The 20534-nt window shown below is 38.7% G+C and overlaps 2 protein-coding genes across 5 annotated transcripts in view; one reads left to right on the top strand and one right to left on the bottom strand.

Moving 5' to 3' along the window:
• Positions 1-4558, top strand: part of TBPL1 (TATA-box binding protein like 1) — a 29793-nt gene extending 25235 nt beyond the window's left edge. For all 4 annotated transcript variants that reach the window (XM_037520424.2, XM_054697857.1, XM_037520425.2 and 1 more), the window contains exons 3-7: positions 845-927; positions 1081-1144; positions 3157-3260; positions 3350-3444; positions 4037-4558. In XM_037520424.2, coding sequence (XP_037376321.1) covers positions 845-927; positions 1081-1144; positions 3157-3260; positions 3350-3444; positions 4037-4116 — 426 coding nt within the window. In that variant the 3' untranslated portion in view covers positions 4117-4558. The remainder of the gene's footprint in view (positions 1-844; positions 928-1080; positions 1145-3156; positions 3261-3349; positions 3445-4036) is intronic.
• The window catches only part of SLC2A12 (solute carrier family 2 member 12), a 62006-nt gene continuing 45678 nt past the window's right edge, over positions 4207-20534 (bottom strand). The window contains exons 4-5 of the mRNA XM_037520426.2: positions 18932-19064; positions 4207-8277 (exon numbers count right to left, since the gene is read on the bottom strand). Of these exons, the coding sequence (XP_037376323.1) occupies positions 8124-8277; positions 18932-19064 (287 nt within the window). The 3' untranslated portion in view covers positions 4207-8123. The remainder of the gene's footprint in view (positions 8278-18931; positions 19065-20534) is intronic.

The following is a 20534-nucleotide window of genomic DNA, read 5'->3' on the forward strand; positions in this document are numbered from 1 at the left end:
CTGGTGAATTGTCTCACCCTCCCGCACCTGGACCTGTACCCCAGCTATTCAATAAATAAATAAATAAATAAATAAATAAATAAATCTTTTTTTAAAAAAAAAAGTTGCGATGAAAATTTAAATTCACAGTAACTTAAATCTTGGCCCTTGACCTGTTTATACTTACCCTGTAAGTAATTTCATGCAAAAACCCTTAGCTTTAAATGCATTTTCATGTCTAAGCAATTGTACCTCCAGCTCCATTAACTTTGCATTCAAGATTTGCATATTGAACTTGAATATGTAATAGGCATCTCAACTATAGGTTGCAGTATAAAGTAGTGATGAAATTGTAAAGCACAATAAAGGAGAGCTGAGAGAAGAGGGAAGAGGGTTTTGGTGGAATGATCAGAAAAGACCTGTGTGGAGGTGACATGTGGTGAGAGGCTGGAATGAATAAAAAAACTGTGGGAAAGATATTTCAGATGAAAGTAACAGCCACTGTGAAGCTCTTGAGGTGTGAACAGTTGAGGCTATTTGAGGATCTTTGCAAATGACAAAGTCCAGTTGGGGGACCACAGCAGAGTAAGAGTTTTAAAAGTTTACATACTTGTAGTACATTGAATTCACAAAAATAGTGACAGATTTATATAGACCTTCTAGTTTCAATTAAAAATCTTTTTGTATTAATATGTTCTTTGTGGTAAGTATGGTCCTTGATTTCAGAATGTATGATTTGGAGAACAGTTTATTTCAATTTTGAGTAAGCATGGAATAGTATTTAAGTATAAAATGACTTATGTAGAGCAGAACCATATCTGGAAACACTTATATAATCAGCCTTTTTCTGGTTTTTGTTTTGTAGAAAGTATTAATGAAGCTTAGAAAACCTAGAATTACAGCTACAATTTGGTCCTCAGGAAAAATTATTTGCACTGGAGCAACAAGGTAAATGTTACTTGGGTTTTTAATTTTTATTTAATTTTCCTCTAGTGGAAACATTTTCCTAGACTTAAAAACAAAACCAAATATACAGTTTGTCTTGTTCCTCAGTACAAAAATCTATTTCCTGACAATTTTTTTCTTTCCCGAAAATCATAGTGAAGAAGAAGCTAAATTTGGTGCCAGACGTTTAGCCCGAAGTCTACAGAAACTAGGTTTTCAGGTAATGTTTTCAAAAAAAAAAAAAAATCCAATGTGCAAATATTCAAGGATTTATTTTGTAAAGTTAAAGTTTTTACTCTAGCAAACTAATGAAATCATCACAGAAACTCCGCATGATTGACTTTTTCTTGATTTTTTTTGTATTGTCCTTCAGTACCTAATTTGGTGGTAAAACTTGCCCACAGGGTCTTTGTCAAGTGTCTGGGCTTTATTTTTTTTTCTCCAAATTCCTTCCCATAGAGAGATAGACTTGTTCCCTTACAAATTAAAACTTCCTTTCCAATTCCTTTAATTTCATTACTTCTCACGCACAGATTGTGTTTTGCTCACTTCAAGAGTAACCTTCAGGGTGGTATGTAGAGAGCTGCAGTACCCTCTTAACTTACAGTCTGGCTCTTGTAAGGTGACCATTGCTGGCAGGTAAACCTAATTTTGTGGAGTTGAATAAAATTAATAGGTAGTCTGGACTTACAGTCACTTGTAAATAATGAGTAAATGAAAGAAAAATAAAGATGAACTATGGTCCCTGAAGAGACAGACCTATCTTATTTGGGATTTGGGTGAGAAGTGGTGAGAAATTGAGTTTCTATCTGAAGATTCAGTCTCCTCTGTGGTGTAAGTGATAGGAAGGCACTGAAGTACTGCAGGGGAGACGGGGGTGTTCCTGCTTGGGCAGAGTGACTGTATTGGGAGCCATAATGGATGGTGCTGCCACCTTACCCAATTTTAGACTTTCTGCAACTGCTGCCTTAAGCAAATACTGAGTTGGAGAATAGTTCATTCATCCAGAATTGTGGCTTTACTAAGGGCTTTTCAAAAGACTTAAAGATGTCTTTATTTGAACTAAAATCATTCAAGATATTGACAGCAGAAGTTGACATTAGTGAAAGAACATTATTTTTAGCCTTGGAGCCTCTTTTTCTTACCATAACATTAGAAATGTTGAGGAAAATCCCAGGTAGTCAAAAGCACAACTTTATCACTCTATTCCCAAAAGAAAGCATTTAACTTAACTCACAGAACTGTCATTTACCCTGTTGCATATAAAAAACAGCCTTACTGGGCCTCCCCAGTGGTGCAGCGGGTTGAGCTCCATGCTGTGAAGCTGTCCACAGCCTCCGCAGCACCATTTTGATTCCTGGCTGGCCAGGGAGAATCCCACATAGTGAGGCCGACCTCTCCTATCTCCCCTGCTGCTCCCCTCAGCAGGGCCTTCAGTCCGTCTGCCTGTCATGCTCCCCACTCTGTCTCTGGTGAATCCTCTCACCCTCCCACGACTCTGGCCTGTACTCCAGCTCTTGTATAAATTTAAAAAATAAATCTTTAATTTAAAAACAACAACAACAACAAAAAAAAAACAGCCTGACTTTTGGAGCGCAGTACATGCTCACTAATTTATGAACTTTTTTTTAAAAAAACATTAGCTTTTTTCTTTTTTTTTTTTTTTTTAAAAGATTTATTTATTTATACACGCACTGGGTACAGTCAGAAGTGCGGGAGGGTGAGAGGATTCACCAGAGCCAGAGCGGAGAGCAGAACAGAGTGACGAAGTACACTGCTGAGGGGAGCAGCGGGCGGCAGGAGAGGTCTGCGGGCCACCAGACCTCAACCGCCACGCCACCAGGGAAGGCCCAATTTATTAACTTTTAAGTAACAACTTTTCCATTTTGACTTTTGTGAAAGAGGACTATGCTTTAATTTTCTTCCCCTGTGCTCTCTCATCTATCCCAGTAGATTAATTATTCCATTTAAAGTATTGAAAAACTAAACATGGGATTCAAAAGACTTCATATGTATTATTTTAATTATGTACATACCTCAAGTTTTTTAAAATCCTGTCTTGAGCTTTTCTCCCCTTTATTTATAGGATTAAAGAGTGACTCATAACTTAAAATACAAAGTCATCCATGGTTAAGATGTTTCTGTTTAAAGATTAAAAATTATTACATGTTGTCTAATGAGCAGACTTTTTTGTTTCAAAATAATTCATTGGGTTTTACTTCTCTCCCGAAGGTAATATTTACAGATTTTAAGGTGGTTAATGTTTTGGCAGTGTGTAACATGCCATTTGAAATCCGTTTGCCAGAATTCACAAAGAATAATAGACCTCATGCCAGGTGGGTCTTTGAGGAATCAAGATAACATCAAATTTCACGTTATTTGTCTGACAATGTATTTATATTAATTGTGAATTTTTTGTATGTAGTTATGAACCTGAACTTCATCCTGCTGTGTGCTATCGAATAAAATCTCTAAGAGCCACGTTACAGATTTTTTCAACAGGAAGTATCACAGTAACAGGTATTTTGTGATATTGAAATCAACTTGTCATTTATTGATATAATGAGATGAGAGGTCACCATTCCAAATAGAGATAATGTTTGATTTACCCCTTTCAGTCACTTCTCCCCTTCCAGGGGAGCCATTCTCCTGAGTTAACACTGTAGATTAGTTTACCTGATTTTATATTCTGTTTTTACATCTTATATGTACTATTTTGTATCTGTCTTCTTTTACTCATCATTATCTTAGTGACATTCATTCCTGCTGTTCCATGTAGTTGTAGGCTATTCATTCTTGTGGTTTAGTATCCAGCATGTGAACACACTGTCCATAGGCCTTTGGATAGTTTCCAGTTTGGAGCTGCTAAGAGTGTCCTATATATTGTCATAGTATCATTTTTTTATTCACGGTATCTTGAATTTAAAATACTTGAGGGAAACTTTTTTTTTTTATTCTCATAAGAGTTTTACATGAGCAAAATACTCAAATAAGTTTAAAAAAAAATACCTGATATTCTAAATGACTTGAATATGTTTAATCCTGGGAAATTGCCTTTTCCTGGTGTTCTCTTTACCTCTTCTCACCTCATCCTCTGTTGTGTTTGTCGCAGGTCCCAATGTAAAGGCTGTTGCTACTGCTGTGGAACAGATTTACCCATTTGTGTTTGAAAGCAGGAAGGAAATTTTATAATTCATATCTTATTTGGTCAGAAATCTTAACTGAGCACCTTTTAAAACCTGCTGCACATTGGACTCAAAAGGAAAACTGGACCAACGGTAATTGAGGAAATAGACTCTTTTATTCATTCACGGCTACAGTGTAAGCTCCAGTCCCTTTGGATTTTATTTCAAACCTTGCTGTAATATAAAAAGGAAGTTTACAAGACATGACATTGCTGCTTTTACAAAAGGACATTCTATTTATTTACGCAGTAATTCTCATGTCCCGATAAGCAGAGCTGTCAGTGTGCACTACCTTGAATTGTTTTGTTGTTATTTTTTTCCAGTTTGAGCTAATGTGTTTTATTTGTGAATAGTCTTTTACATTTTTGTATGCTAAATATGGGCACCAAAGAACCTGTAAAAGTTATCTTTTTCAATTGAATGTGCACAAATAAAAGTTTGGAAAAGATCTCTCTTCATATCCATTCTATAACTTTTATTCCCCATTTTCTATTAACAAGAATTGTATTCATTCTTTTTTTTTTTTAATCTATGCAAGCTTAGACTTTTGCTGAATCTTGTGGGGTTCTTTTTTTGAAGTGTATTTTGTAAATATATTATGTCACATGTGTATACTATCTTTTAACGCTGTGTTACCAAATATTAAATAGGATTTTTTCCTTGCAGATTAGAAACAAAAAAATGTATATAAATTATAGGAAACCGGAGTAGAACTTTATAGATTAAGCATAATGTTTTATGTTGCTAATTTAATGTGATAGAACATGCTGAGTATCTTTTAAAAGTTACAAAACTGTAGTTTTAAAAAGAGAAACCTCTTATGGACAAGTGGATATGAGAAAGAATCTGTGATGAGTTGTACCTCATATGTACCTCTGATATTCTTGGAAAGACTACTCTAGACATAGGAGAGTAATAACCTTAGGTTGGTGCTCAAGGCTAAGCTAAGAGTCTTGTCAGAAGTTGATACATTGTGCTGTTTTAACAAGAAGTGCCCACAAGCTGCCTCTGTGCCACAGTTATAATTATTATATAGTTCAACTTGAACTTGAAAGCCATTTTGCAAGATATTTTTTCCCCTTGCTGTGTCTTAATGTAGCTGAAGAGTGACCATTCAGTATCTGGGAGTGCTACTCTGAAATTTATAATAAATACGCATTTGTGGAACAATGACCAGCTCACCTACCAGCCCTAGAGTGGTGATGCAGGGTTAAGGTGCAGCTGTGCTCTGCCACTTGTATTTAAGGGTTTGGTATAACCCACGATTTTTGCTGCGAAATAATGCTATGTGGTGAGTTGGATTAGCCCCTCGACAGAAACGTAATAGAGACAGTGTTCCAACATGATCTTCCACTAAAACCTGAATTTTCAAAATGTGTTGAAGCCTTTGAGAAAAATTGCAACACCTTAACCTCCATATTCTAGTATTTTCCTTCCCATATTATAAAAATCTTGAAAACCTAGTTTAAGCACTGCACTTAACAATACATATGATTTTGTTTATTTTTATCATAATGCCTTCCCCTATCCTGCCTCTCATCCCCTCATAAATGGGGGCAAAGACTAACTTTTATATTTTCTTTCTTGTGAAAGACTTAATTGTGATATTCAGACTTTTTTTTTTAACATTTGTATTTTATTTGCTTCATTTTAAAACCCAGTAGAATTGGTAACCTCATAAAATATAGAGAATAAAATTCAGTGACTCTGGGCCATTTGAGATTTTCCACTTAAGTTTTAATTAATTAATTAGTGACCTCCTGTTTTGCAGTGTTCACCCAAAAAAAAGGGAAAAACATGGTTATATGGCATGTGCAAAACTAGATATTGTAATATTTTCAGTATTGGAGTGACTTGAAACTGGTTAGAACAGTAGCTTATCAAACGCTTTCTCAGAAAAGAGGAAGAATAAGACAATCTGACCAGGTCTGGTTTCAGGGCTGCTTCATGAGCATCACCTGGATAGTGTTATGGCTCGCCCACTAAACTTTTAACAAAACTGGTAAGATATGAGTGTGTCTGGTGTCTTCTACTGGCTTTTCACAAGTGCTGTAAATTTTTTTATAAATAAAAATTGTGAACATATACATACAAGTGACAAGTTTCCCCCCTTTTTTTATTTTTGAAAAGCAAAAAGCTCTGGGGGCATATTGGGTAAAAATTAAAGACAGAATTGTTTACAGACTCTGAATAATAAAAATAAAAGTGTATTTGATATACTAAAGTTGAAATTGCTAGTGATAAACCTACTAGGTTTATAAATGGTCTCCTGCCCTTTAACAGTAACTGGCTAAATGAGGATGATAAAGCTTAAAGAATATAGTGTTTGGATTTCAAAAGATACATAAAGCTAATCTGTGGCAAAGAAAAAAATTTCAATTACATGTCTTGATTTTTCTATTTTAATCTTAGCATGTTATTCCACTGAAGATTCATAATAAATTTCATAAATTGATCCTCTACAAAACACATTCTTCTAAAAAAAAAAACGATTGAAAAACAGTGCATGCTCTAACTTGCATATTAAATGTACTGTTATACAATTAAGATCTCCTAACATCCCTCAACAATTTTAATTTGGACAGTAATTTCAGGACCAGTAATTTCTCCTGAGTCTCTGATAATACACTTGTTCTGGTGCTTACATAAATTTATAATCTATCTACTTTGTTACAAGGGAAATGTGGTAAGTCATATGCCTACATATCAAATTGGAACAGTCTGTTAGGGGCCAGTAGGAAAATTCCAAGCCAAATAGAAAGGTTTTGGCCACTTAGAATTTTCTTTTCTTCAGGGTAAATCATACTTTTAAAGTTTCTTTTTCAAGTAGGTTGTTCAAGCTTTCTTAGTTTTATGTATGTCTCCCTAATTCAAAATAATTTAAGGAACTGCTATTCAGTGGCTTGATACTCTTTATTGTAGATTTTTCTAGCATATCCAAATTCTGTTAGTAAAATGCCTCACCAAGTCCTAAAATTTACCTGGAGAAATACAGAAAAGAGAAATCCGTTGTTGTGGATGAAAACCCAAGTTTCTGGTACAGTTGGCCATCTCTTTCATCATAGAGGAAAGCACAGTGAGGGAATTCTGATGGCTGGATGTCGTTAGCCTGTACATAGTCTTCTGACAGTTAACATGTTACAGCCTGTGTGTCATAGTCTGAGGTAGTGATATTCCTGAGGAGTATGAAAAATTACAGAAAACTATGGATTGCTGTTAAGTTATGAAAGCCTTGCCTTGTAAGGAGAGGATTTTCATAAGCTTGATTTAATAAGTCCAACTTGATTGCTTAGAAATTTGGATAATCTACTGGCCTCACTCCTTTCCAAGTGTTTTATAATGACTGCTAAATAAATACAGCCCCAGCATTTTTTAGTTGGCCTTTCTATTCACACTTTTTAATGGATAGAAAATGCTTACTTTTCTCAACTATTACAAAACTTTTAATACTATATTTCTACATGAAATTCATAAAAGTAGGAAATTTTGTATTGTAGTTCATCCATAAAATAAGCTGTATTGTCTTTGTACATGTTGAATTGTAATTCAGAATCATCACTGGAATCCTAGCGAGGACCCTATCCTAACCTAGAACATGTGTGCAGTTGTCCACATTGTGCCCTGTTTCCTTGTTACACAAGACTCGAAGCACCTAGTACCCCAGTGGGCTGTCACATGTACATTAAGGCAGAAATTGATTGCATCACTAGCTCTGAGTTTTTCAAAGGCTGCTGCTCTGTGCCATGGGTGGGAAGTACTGAACCAGCCAGTATTTTTTTAACCTGATACTGTGCTCAGAAAAAGATCACTTGGGAACCTATACCTCATTTACTTTTTGAAGTTCCTTTTGGATAGTTGGAGATGAAAGGGTGTCTACCATTTCAGGGTGTCCTTTCAACACTAGCCCCTGACACTGAAGAGAAGGCATGGAAGCGAGTGGCACGTGTGTATTGGTACAAAGACACCCTACTTTGAGGGTTCTTATGAATCAAAATTTATAAGATTTCAATGCCATTAAGTCTCTGGAGAAAGCGGCCTCGGCTGTCCCCTACCACATAGCTTTTTACACTCCAAGAGCTGCTCTTGGGGATTTCTTTTTTGAAGTTGTTTTGGCACTAATTCCTCTTGGTGATGACTCATAAAGCAAATGTTGTTTTTCACATAGTTCCTGAAAGAGAAGGAGGCACTAATGAAAATGTCATTCTTAGTTTACAGTACTTAAAATATGCAGGCTAATGTTTTAAAAATCACCCCGGGGCTCTAAGTTTTTAGCTATGCACCTAAGAAATTTTTATTGCAGAGCTTTAGTGTGTGATGAAATTCAGAATACCACATAACTTTTGTCAGTTTCATGCAAAGAGTAAGGTGGGTGTCTTCTCAGAACAAAATCATAGCATTCCTGACTTCAGGGAAAGATTCCAAGGATATTTATTATATAGACTAATGAAGGTATCATCCCAGATCCTCTCATATTTTTTCCAGTTCTCAAACTACCAACATGCCTATATTTTTATGCATATATTCTGTCTTGCATTATCCCCTCACTTCTGCATTAACAAATTATTTGCTACAGGATCGTTTCCATCAACATAAGGATAATGTTCAAGTATTTTACATTTTTAAAAAAAGACCACCTTTAAACCTCCATCCTCTTTCAAATATATCTTCCTATAATTTAGTCAGTTACTCCAGTAGCCATAATAGGCCTGGTTCTATGGTAGGAGCTGAGGAGAGAGCAGATTAAAATCACCTGCTTTCAGAAGCTTATATTTTAATAGAGGAAACAAGGATAAGCATAAGTTTTAAGCAGTAAAAGTGTGATTTCAACAGCATAAGAAAAGACATGCTGATGGATACTCATGAGATTCCAGGTCCTGGAATGGCCTAAGATTTGTTGACATGCAGGTACATGAAGAAGTGGTCTGTAGTTTCAGAGTGATCAAAGGGTGAGTAGGCAACTGTGAGTGGAGCAGCAATTGGTAGGTAATAGAGTCTAGATATGAGCATCCTGTTTCCTCCCCTGAAAAGAGTAGACTAGCCCGTGTCCTCATGACCTTCCACTCTTGCGTCAGCTTTGCCCTCTCACTCCAGTGAACCAGTGGTCACCTCTCCTTCGTGCTCCGGCTTGCAGCAGCATTCAACACCAGCTAGTCTTCCCTCCCTAGAGCATTCTACGGGCTTCAGCAATACCTTATCCCCATGGCTTTCCTCATGTTGGCTTCTTTTAGCCCTTACTGATACTCTCCTCTGCTTAACCCTGAAGCAAGTGCTTTGTTTTGGGCCTCATTCCTTTCTCTCTATTCTGATCAGATGATTTTATCTGGTTCCATGGACTTATACCACTTGGAAGTGGATAACCCCCCAAATCTGACCCTAACCCTGCATGTCTCCAAAATTTTAGACTTAGCCATCTACCTAATGTCTAATGGGCATCTCAAAATTCATAAACCTAAAACTTACCTCCCCACCAGGAGACCTAGTCTCAGGCGCCCTTTACTCACCATCTAAGTTCTGGAACTGAATGTTCGTGTCATCCTGACTGACTTCGTTGTCTTACTTTCCTGTCCATTCTTTCCGCAATGAATTTCAGTTAGGTGCCAAGCCATTGTTTCAGGTGCTGAGAAACAGCAGTGAGCAAAACACAAAATTCCCTACCCTCCATGAGCTTATTAAATGTAGTGAAGCGAGAATCAGGCAAAATATAGCAAATATCAGCTTTAGTAAAAACTAAGGTAGGACGATGGATGAAAAGTTTGTCATAATTGTAATCTAAATAGGTGACAGGAAAAATCCGAAAAAGGTAAAGCGGTGAGACAGATGGATATCTAGAGAAAGAGAATTCTAGAGCAGGGAAACAAGTGCCAAGGCCCTGATTTCTTGAGTGTTTCTGGTATGTCTGAGATACAACACAGAAGCCAAATGTGACTGCTAAAAGATGGAGAAGAGTAAGGCATGTAGGACCTTGCAGACCTCTGGAAGGCTTTTACTCAGAAGGGATCCTGGTTGCTGTGTTGGGAACAGATGAGAGGAATGAGGGTGGAAACGGAGCAAACTATCACAGTAATACAGGAGATGATGGCACCTCGGATCGGGGGCTGTGGAGGCGTGGTCAGGCTCTAGATATATTTTAAAATAGGAACCAACACAATTTCCTGATAGACTGAATGTGGGGTGTGAGAAAGAGTCAGAAAAGGCTGTGGCCAGAGCAAAGAGTATAAAGTACTATCAACTGAGGTGGCCAAGACTGACTGGAGTAGGCTTGGCAGTCACTGGGGTTCAACTTAGAACACGGTGAGTCGGAGATACTTGTTAGACATTTGAAATACGATGTAAAGCAAGCTTAAGTAGACAAGCTTTATACTTAGGAGACATTAAAGCTGGAGATGTAAATTGGAGACTCACTGGCAACATACACGTCATAAACGCCAGAGCTTTGAACTCAAGGAGCCAGCGCGTGTGATAGAGGAGTGGTCGGAGAATGCCCTGGGGCAGGCTGAGGAGGGGTGGCCAGTAGGGTAAGAGACAACCAGGAGGTGGATATAGGAGGACAGTGGAGTGACTATTTCTGGAAGAAGGGCGCATGCTCACCTCAGCTATGTGCGGGGATAGTCACCAAAATAGCCACTAAGATGAGAGATGGGAACTGAACAGTGGGTTTTGCAACATGGAGGGATGTTAAGGAGAACAATTTCAGAGTAGTGGCCACAAAAGTCTCATTGGAACAGGCCCACGAGAGGACGAGAAGAGGCAGTGAGGACAGTGAATACTGCCCACTATTAAGGAGAACTTTGCCGTACCTGGTAACAGCAAAAACTAGAGAGGAAAAATGGGCTCAAAGACCTCTTTGGTTTTTGTTAAGATGGGAGGAAAAATCACACAGAAGGTTTCTATGCTTATGAGAAGTAGAAAACAAGTACAGGGCCTCCCTGGTGGCACAAGGGGTTAAGACGCAACCTATGAAGCTATCCGCAGCCACTGCAGCACAAGATCAATCCCCAGCCAGGGAGCTTCCCACATGGCACAGCAGACCTCTCCTGACTCACCCACTGCTCCCCTCAGCAGTGTATTTCAGTCAATCTGCCTGTTCTGTTCCCCACTCTGTCTCTGGTGATTCCTCTCACAGCCCCTCTGACCTGTATCCCAGTTCTTATATGTATAAATAAATAAATCTTAAAAAAAAAAAAACCCTAGAAATTACCTTAAAAAAAAAAAAAGAAAACCAGTAGAGGTAAAATATGGATGATATAGGAGTGAGTGGGGAGAGCTGGAGAATGTCCTGAAGAGGAGAATGCAAAGTGGTCGGTCTCACAAAGGAATGATGGAGTTAACTGGACCCAGAAGGGTGACTGTGTATTTGAATACAAATACTGATGTGTTGGGTTATGGGGAAGGTTGCAGAAGTGCCCCTTCTCACAGAAGTCAGAATCCAGACAGTCAGCAGGAGCGAGGAGGTGGGAAGGTTTTCAAGCAAAAAAGGTGATATTAGCAGTTGTCTAGAACAGAGGCAGGTAATGGATCAGGGACTCGTGTGATTGCCACTTGAGGTCAGTGGTCATGATTTAAAACGTGACCCAGAGCGGGGTTTGTGTGCTTTCACTGCCGCGTCCAGCTTTGTGACTGCAGACGCTCACTTGGCGTGCCTTAAAATGTATATCAGATTATGTCACTCCCCTGCTCAAAATACTTCAGTGCTTCCCCTTGTACTTAGAATAAAATCCAAACTCGCTCTGCAAAGTCCTACACACCAGTCTTTACTGACTTTCTAACTTAATCTTGAAGATTGCAACTTCCTGGCCTTTTTTTGGTTCCTGAAGCAGGTCCAGCATGCTCCTGGTTTACCTTTGCACTAGCTCTTCTCTCTGCCTGAATTCTGTATCCCCCTTGGCTTTGCAGGTTTGGCTTTTTATTATTGCCTAGGTCTTATCTTAGAGGTTGTCATCTCTCTGAATAAACTTTTCAGGTCACCAATGGGCAAAAGTAGCCCACAAAAAAATTATCCTATGAGTGTGATTTCCTTCTTGTGGAATTCTTCTCGCTGATTAATATAGCTCCCAGAACAAGGGGTGGCACTTAATAGATATTTGTTGAGTAAATGAATCTGGGTGAATGAATGAAGGGAATACCACATACAATTAATTGCAAAAATGAAAAATAAGCCTCAGAAGTAATATATTTACAAACCTTGTTGGATTTCTCTGTTTCCACTTAAGCTGGGGGAAAGAATAAGTCACAGTCACAGCTGAAATAGCAAATATGCCAAGCATCCCGTTTTGAGTTTGTGGCTGTCAGAGCGGAAGTTCAAAATAAAATTCTTGCAAAGTACGTTATTGCGAAAATGTTTTCTGACCTCTCAGCTGCAACACTGAAGAATTTAACCTCAGAAGAATAGTTGTTTTCTGAGCCATGTAAGTCCCCCATTATTCAGCCACACTTTTGCTTTCAGTTAACTGCATCCACTGCAGTCCAAAGATACTGGTACAATAAGACGTTGAGAGAGGTTACAGTCACATAACTGTTATTACAGTGTATTGTTACAATTGTTCTATTTTATTATGTTATTGCGAATGTCTTATGTGCCTCATACAAAAATTAAAATTGGTTATCAGCATGGGAGTCTGGTGGAGGATGAACGAAGCATACGCACATATGGAGGTGTGACATCATTCCCCAAATTATATATAGTTAGGCAAATGATATTTTTTACAAGTTAATAAAATCTGGGGGAAAAATAAATCCCATTCAAAATAATAATTAAACTATATCATGGATGTGTATGGATAGGAAAAAATCATAGTGTCATATATACAGTTTGCCACCACCCTCCGCAACAGGCTGTCCACTGAGGGTGTTGACACTTAAGGGGGTCCACTGTAAATGAAGCAACTCCAAATATGAGAGAGGACTACGCTGAGCAATGTGTTGTATAGGATTTGAAGTTAATTTGATGTTACAGTTTCTTTTTCAGGTCTTAGAAAAACTCCTAGGGAACTACACATTAGAACTATTTCCCTGGTGACAAAAGTGGATTCATTGTTTCATTAACTCCTAAATTTGAAAAGACTCTCAGCCCAGTCTTAAGCTGCTCTTTAATTCCACCAGACTCACAAGTAGTGTCCTTTTCAACCTTCAAGTTCACGTCTAAAAGTTCAGAGTTCACAGCTTCTTGTACTAGCAACTTCACTGACCTTTCAGCTGCCTCCCACATTTGCTTAGCTAGCTTGCAGAGTTTCCAATACTATTATTTTACTTATATTTTTGTCTCAGATATTTTTCTTCCAGGGAAGCTTGTTTAACACATATATATTTCATACATACTTGGATCAACTCACACAATTCTGCTTACCTTTTCATTTAAAAGCCTTTGCCAACCTGCAGCTCCAAACTAAGACAGACCCTGGCTCTCTGGTACTACACAAATAGGAGTTAGCCAAGTTTTCTGAAAGCAACTTTGTTTCCTTTCCACCCTCAGAAGTGGGCTTCCCACAGGGACATACCCCACCTCCACATTGTTACAACTCCATAAATGAGATTAAAATGCACAATTACTTAGTCATACCATCTTTCATAATTCTCTTCCCCAGTGTCTTTATCAGTTTTTGTTCTTGCACACCACTTAGAGCTCATGTAGTCTGTTCAGGGGTGAACAGTACTTTGCTTCTCTCTTACTGTAATTTTTAACTATCGTGGTGGGGTCTAGGTTAAAGTTTGAGTAATTGTATGATTCAAAAGTAACAGAAACGTGATTCTTTCAAACACATTTCATGATTTAGAGTTTTACTAATTTAGACAGATTCCTTCCCCACCCCAAATCCTGAATAAATAGATTCAGTTGAATTTTAGTTACTCATATTTTTATATTCTTAGGAAATGTCTTATTCTGGAGGTCTGCTTGATGGAAAGAAAGTCCAATTTTTTTTAAATCTGTTTCTTCAATTCAAATTTTCATTTGGTTTGCAGTTTGATTCTATTTGACAGCCTCATATGAAAAAGATTTATTACCTTAACTCATACAGAACATTCCAGTTTCAAGTTAGACATGAAAATAACAAAGGTGCAAAAAGGAGTGATAATAGAGTAGGCCCTTAATTTTCTTCAATTAATTAATTACTACTTTCTCTCTACCTCAATTTTTATTTATTTATTTATACAAGAACAGGGGTACAGGTCAGAGGAGCCGGAGGGTGAGAGAATTTACCAAAGAGAGCAGGGAGCAGAACAGGCAGGCTGACAAAGTTACTGCTGAGGGGAGCAGTGGGCGAGACAGGAGAGGTCTGCCACACCATGTGGGTTTCTCCCCGGCCAGCTGGGAACTGAACCTGCAGTGCAAAGGCTGCAGGCAATTCACAGTGCAGCGCTCAATCCGCTGCGCAATCGGGGAGGCCCTAACTCAATTTTTTAATTAGTATTGCTCACAAGAAATTTAACAAACTTATTTTTCAGGAATGTTGTTCCCAAGCTAGTAGATGGGTAATTCAAAAGTACATCTAAATAAGGTAGATTTTGATAAAGCCAGTGATTATTAACATTGTTATTTTATTGAGGTAACATTTGTTTATAATATTGTATATGGTTTTGGGGAGTAGGTTCATACCTCCTATGATGTGTGTACCCACACTCCACCTACCACCAAAGCACCCAGAGCCCTTTACCAAAAATGATTGGGCCCCTCTTCCTTTTATCCCACCTACCACTTCCCCCTCTAGTAGCCTCAATTCTGTAGTCAGATTTCTAGAGATAACACCTCACTCCTGCAAGAATGGCATATATATATATGTATGTGTGTATATATATACACACATATATATATACACACACACCAAAAAAAGTATGTGTGTGTACACAAAAAAAAAAAATACAGAAACAATCTGTTGGCAAGGATATGGAAAAAATGGAACACTCATATACTGTAGGTAGAAATTCCAGTCCCTATGGAAAGTCAATGACTCAAACACCAGGGTCCCTCACCTGCATAGCTCCCTCCAAGACCTATGTAGTCATGTCTGATTTTCCATTCATAACATATTATTTTTTCTTAAACCAGGTCCTCAAAAGCTGAGACTTCACAAAATGTGGCTCTACACCTACTTACACACTAATGTAAGGTTACACACCTACTCTTTCTCCTCCTCCGGGCTTACATCAATGAATGTCCCCAGTATATACTGAGTTATTCTCTTAAGTTGGAGAGAGATTCCAATTCCCTCTTTTCCCAAGTTGTACAGGTTCTATACCTGCACCCCATCTGGCCTCGGTTTCCTGATTCCTGAAATAGACTCCTCCTAGATCTCCCTCATTCAACATCTCCCCATTCCATCGTCCATATCTTGTGTGAGTGCTTCTTTAAAAATTGGGTTAGGGCTTCCCCGGTGGCACAGTGGTTGAGCACTGGGTTGTGAAGCTGCCCGCAGCCTCTGCAGCACGGGTTCGATCCCCGGCCACCGGGCGAGGGTCCCACATGGCACGCAGACCTCTCCTGCTGCTCGCTGCTCTCCTCAGTGTGTTTCATCAGTCTGCCTGTTCTGCTCTCCTCTCTGGCTCTGGTGAAATCTCTCACCCTCCCGCGCTGACTGTACCCAGTGCTTGTATAAATAAATCAATCTTAAAAAAATAAAAAAAAATTTTAAAAATTGGGTTACTTTCCTTCTTGCCCTGTTGTTTTTCTAACACACCCCACTACCTTCAGGGTAAAATGTGAATTCTTTATGAGGCAGAAAAGATCCTTCTTCACTGCCCTCTGCCCTTTGTTCTGGGCTCATCTCTCTATCCCCAACTCAAAACCTGTCCTCCTCATAGCACACCAGTGAGTATTCTGGAGTCTGCTTGGTCTGCCTTTGCTGACTCCCACACAGTCCTGTTTGCCCAGATCACTCCTTCAAGATTCAGTCTGGTTTTTCTCTCTTTCAGGGAGCTTATAAATGAAATCTTCCCATCAACATGATTTTTCTTTGTGCTGTGTAACAAAGTGTATTGCTGTAGTGTGTTTTCTTGTCTGCCTCCTACAACAAAGAAGCTATGAATTCTTTGTCCCCTGGATCTTCAGTACTTTCCTAGGACAGTACTTGGTCCATAGTGAATGGCTGACCAAGAGTTGGACAGATAATGCCTGAAGTGGTGGTGAAGGGAGTGGTCTCATATTGCTTGAATGTCTCACTTACCCCTTCCTCCTCCATTGCTTAGATTGTGTTAGACTATAGATTAAATCATATCCCATGACTCACAGATCCAAATCTGTACAGTTTATTCTGTGATCCCTGATGTGGGGTGTGGATTTTCCATCTTTGTGTGTAATCCCTATATACAATAAATCAGCATTATTATCAAATTGAACTGTAGATTTTTAAAATCATCTTATATGAATCAGTATTAAGTTAGGCACTTCAGAGGCTACATAAGAAAAGATAGTGGGCAAAGACCATTGCTGGAAACCAAGTCCTTATAACCTAGTTAAGGCAGTAAAACCACAAGTATATTAGCTAAGGCAATATTGAAGAAAATGGAGTTAGAAAATACTGAGAAAAATGAGAAAAGAATGCTCTCTAGGGCCAGAATTACTCAGGACTTCAAGGAAAAGGGTTTGATTGACCCTAAGGCATGGGATATAAGTCTATAGATAACTATAAAGTAGAACTAGAAGGAGAAATAAGGAGGCAGGGGTCAGTGAGGTAGGAGAGAATCCATGGAAGAAGATTGTTTCATAGGAGCGAAAATGAATTTTAAGTGCCCATGGATGGATGACTTGATAAAAAAAAAAAAAAGATGTAGTATATAAACACAATGGGATACTTTAAAGCTATAATGAAAGATGAAATCTTGCCATTTGTGACAACACAGATGGAACCTGAGGGGACTATGCTTAGTGAAATAAGTCAGAAGAAGAAAAATACTGGATGATTTCACTCCTATGGAATATAAAGAAACAGACAAAATAAAACCAAAAACAAACTCTTTGGTTCTGACTACAGAGCTGAGGTTACCAGAGTGGGAGTAAGGGCAGAAACAAAGGATGGAGGAGATCTGATGGACTGTGGGGAGGGGGGTTATTAGCACATTGGTGATAGAATTACATTAGCACATGATGTGGTAGCATGCATTTGAGGGGATGTGAACCTGTACTCCTACAACATACAGTGTGTTGTAAACTAATGTCATTTCAATAAAAAATCAATAAAATGGTTAAAATAATTTTAGAAAGAGTAAATGGGGTAGATTAAACATCCTTTTAAAATTCTTTGTCCTACATACTGTCAAGAGAGTAAGTCAATTTCTCTACCTCTTGAAACTTGGGATATATTTGTACTGGAGATAGAAAATGGAACATGTGGTATAGTGTGACTTCTAGAATGTAAACCTCATAAGGACTCTTTTAGGCCTTCCTGCCTAAGTGATATGCCTGCTGATGTAGCCACATGAGTGATCCAGGTGATGCCAGCAGAGCCCCCCACCTCAACAAGCCAATCAAAGAATCACAGGAGATAGCAAATTGCTATTTTAAACCACTGTGTTTGAGGATGACTTGTTCCATTGTTGTGATACAAGCTACAGGGACGTATGAGCAGTGAAGGAACACCAGTAGATTGGAAGTGGAATCTGTCAGAAATGTTTCCAGTGTACAGATGGGTACACTCATTTATCAAGGTCTAGGGCTATGAATTATCTGAATTGTGTATTTGTAATTAATAGTCTTGTTCTGAGTCTGTGCTTGCCAAGAAACCCAATCGCTTGGCTTCCCCTCACAAGACTCAAGCCAGGCAATGTGCTAGTGCAACTATGGGTACAACCAGCCTTCCTGACACTTTTCTCTTTGTAAATGAATGTTTACTTTATTTTTTAAAACAGGGTCCCATCTCCATCAAAAATTGGTGCTGCAATTTAGTATTTATAACTTGAATTAAAAGAACATTTTTCTGTTTACTAAAGTGAAATGCTTTAAAGATGTACGCCATTTAAATGTGTATAAAATAGGGGCCTCCCTGGTGGCACAAGGGGTTAAGGTGCAGCACTTTGAAGCTATCTGCAGCCTCTGCAGCACGAGTTCAATCCCGGGCTGGCCAGGAAGCAACCCACTTGGCGCAGCAGATCTCTCCTGTCTTGCCCGCTGCTCCCCTCAGCAGCGTAGTTCAGTAGATCTGCCTGTTCTGCTCCCCACTCTGTCTCTGGTGACTCCTCTCACCCCCCGCACCTCTGGCCTGTGCCCCAGTTCTTGTATGCATAAATAAATCAATCCTTTTAAAAAGTTAAAAGGGAGGCATTTTCTACAGTCTACTTCTAAGTTAAATTGTTTTGACTACCTCTCCAAGGGAAATTTATTTAACCAGTTTTCTAAATGCTTATTGATATAAGGAATGATCTTTCTTAAAATGACTTTGTGCCATATTTAGAATAATAGCAGATATTGAGGTCCAAGAGTTTCCCTGAGGATTTTAGCCTTCCCAGGTGGTTAGGGTTGAAAGAGACCTACAAGTAAGATGGAGATGGAAGGGCTGAAGTCCACAGGGTGTGATATTCCAGGATGTACCCCAAACAGCCACCACAAGACAACCTTCTGTGTGGGGGAGCAAGAGAAATGGAAGAGTCTTCAATAATTATTGAAAAGACCTTCAAAAGCCTCACTTGTTATAAAGCACTGGTTATTCTACTCCTTGACTGAGTCACCCCAGTAAAACACATGCAAAGAAACTGGTTTATGCTTTGAGATATGGTTTCACACCAAAGGGAATGTCCTGAAATCATTTTATATATTATTATTCTTTAGTTCTATATATTGATAAAAGCAGCATATGTGGCCAGAGTGCTGTTTCGAGAGCAAAGCATGGGATACTCACTGATTTGCAAGTTCCATGGATATTTGTTCTAAGGAGCATCCCTTTGTCTCAGGTATAAACAGAACAACAAAAGCCAGAGATGCCAGACTCATGATTGTGTAGATGAAACACACCCACGGCAGGCCAATGAGATCTATGAAGGACAAAAGATATTGGTTAGAATTGTATTTTGTGTTGCTTTGATCCTACATGTGGATAGTTGCTGCTTGGAACATATAAAAAAATATTTTTTCAAAAATACTGGCAGTGTCCAGAAAAATAGTAAGCACAAATTAGAAATTTAACCAGTCTCTGAAAACTCCCTTTTGCAAACAGCCTCAACTGTTTTTGGTGAAGCAGACCACAGTCTTGTAGCGATCACATTATAAACTTGACACCATCTTCTTGGTGAGCAAGTCTTTCTATTTCAAAGTGGCAATGGATGAACTCACTGCAAAAAGAAAACCTCAAATCACATCAGAGCATAAAAGCAGAATGTGAAGACTCCTCTCCACAATTTCTCTCTTGGGAATCACTATAGCAGTTTGATTTTTAGGTGGTGGACATTTTTAAAGACAATTTATACAGATGGACTTAATTTGGAATGAGTTCCCCTTCTTTACTCGGCATGAATGAAATGTTTCATGTTGGCAATATTTTTTCATTCCAGTAGCTGGCAGTGTATTTGTAATGCCTCTTTCTGGGTTCAGAAAAAAAAAGGGGGGGAGTAATGATTCTAATGAAAGGCATGAACTTGCTAAGATGCATCTACAAGGATCCTCAGGGTTTTTATGGAGTTCACCTGCCAACCTAGCTTTTCCACTGACCACTTCCTGTCAAAGGAACAGTCCCTTTGTATTTCCTCACCAAGTTCAAGGTCCATTAACCCATGTATAAACAGAACAACAAAAGGTCCCCCAATGCAATTGAGCCAACAACCACTTATCTGGTGCTGCTGCTCCTGGCTCAGCAGAAGAAAGTTCATTGCGGTGGGGAGTAGCAAGAAGGAAGCTGACTCAGAAAATAGGCTCAGACCAGCCACAGACTGAAACAGTACAGATAACCCGTAACAGCCCAAGTCACAAATCACCGTTAGCTAGACACAAATCATGAAACTGACCAAGCAGTCATATACTGAGGTAGTTTTGTCAATGCAATGTGGAAAGAGTTAATCAAATTAAGGATTTGTCCATCAATTGTGCTGAGGAGGGGAGAAGTAGGAGGCAGGAACAGCTCTGCAGTTTTGGCAATTTTAATTAAAGTCTGATCTCTCTGTGCTTTGCTTGCTGCTGGCACAGGGTTTTGTTAAAGTGTTTAATAAAGTGCTTGTAGAATTGGTCCTTCTTTCTCTCTGGGGCATAAAATACAAATTTAGAATGTGAAAAAAAAATACAAAGTTCATCTCATCAAACCCATAACCTGTGCTGTTTGATTACTTTCAGTAATGAGGAGCTCACCACTTTACAAAGACTTGTTGCACTTGAGCCAGCCGGCTGTGCTATAAAGGGGTTGCTTACTATGATACTATCATTTATAAAATATAACTAGCTGGTTATTCAAATGACCAAAAGGTATTTTTCATACATATTTGGTCTTCATCATAGTTCCTGGCTCACAGCTCTTA

Source organism: Talpa occidentalis, unplaced genomic scaffold, assembly GCF_014898055.3.
Source record: "Talpa occidentalis isolate TD23 unplaced genomic scaffold, MPIMG_talOcc4v2.1 talOcc4.2, whole genome shotgun sequence".
In the NCBI taxonomy this organism is placed as follows: Eukaryota; Metazoa; Chordata; class Mammalia; order Eulipotyphla; family Talpidae; genus Talpa; species Talpa occidentalis.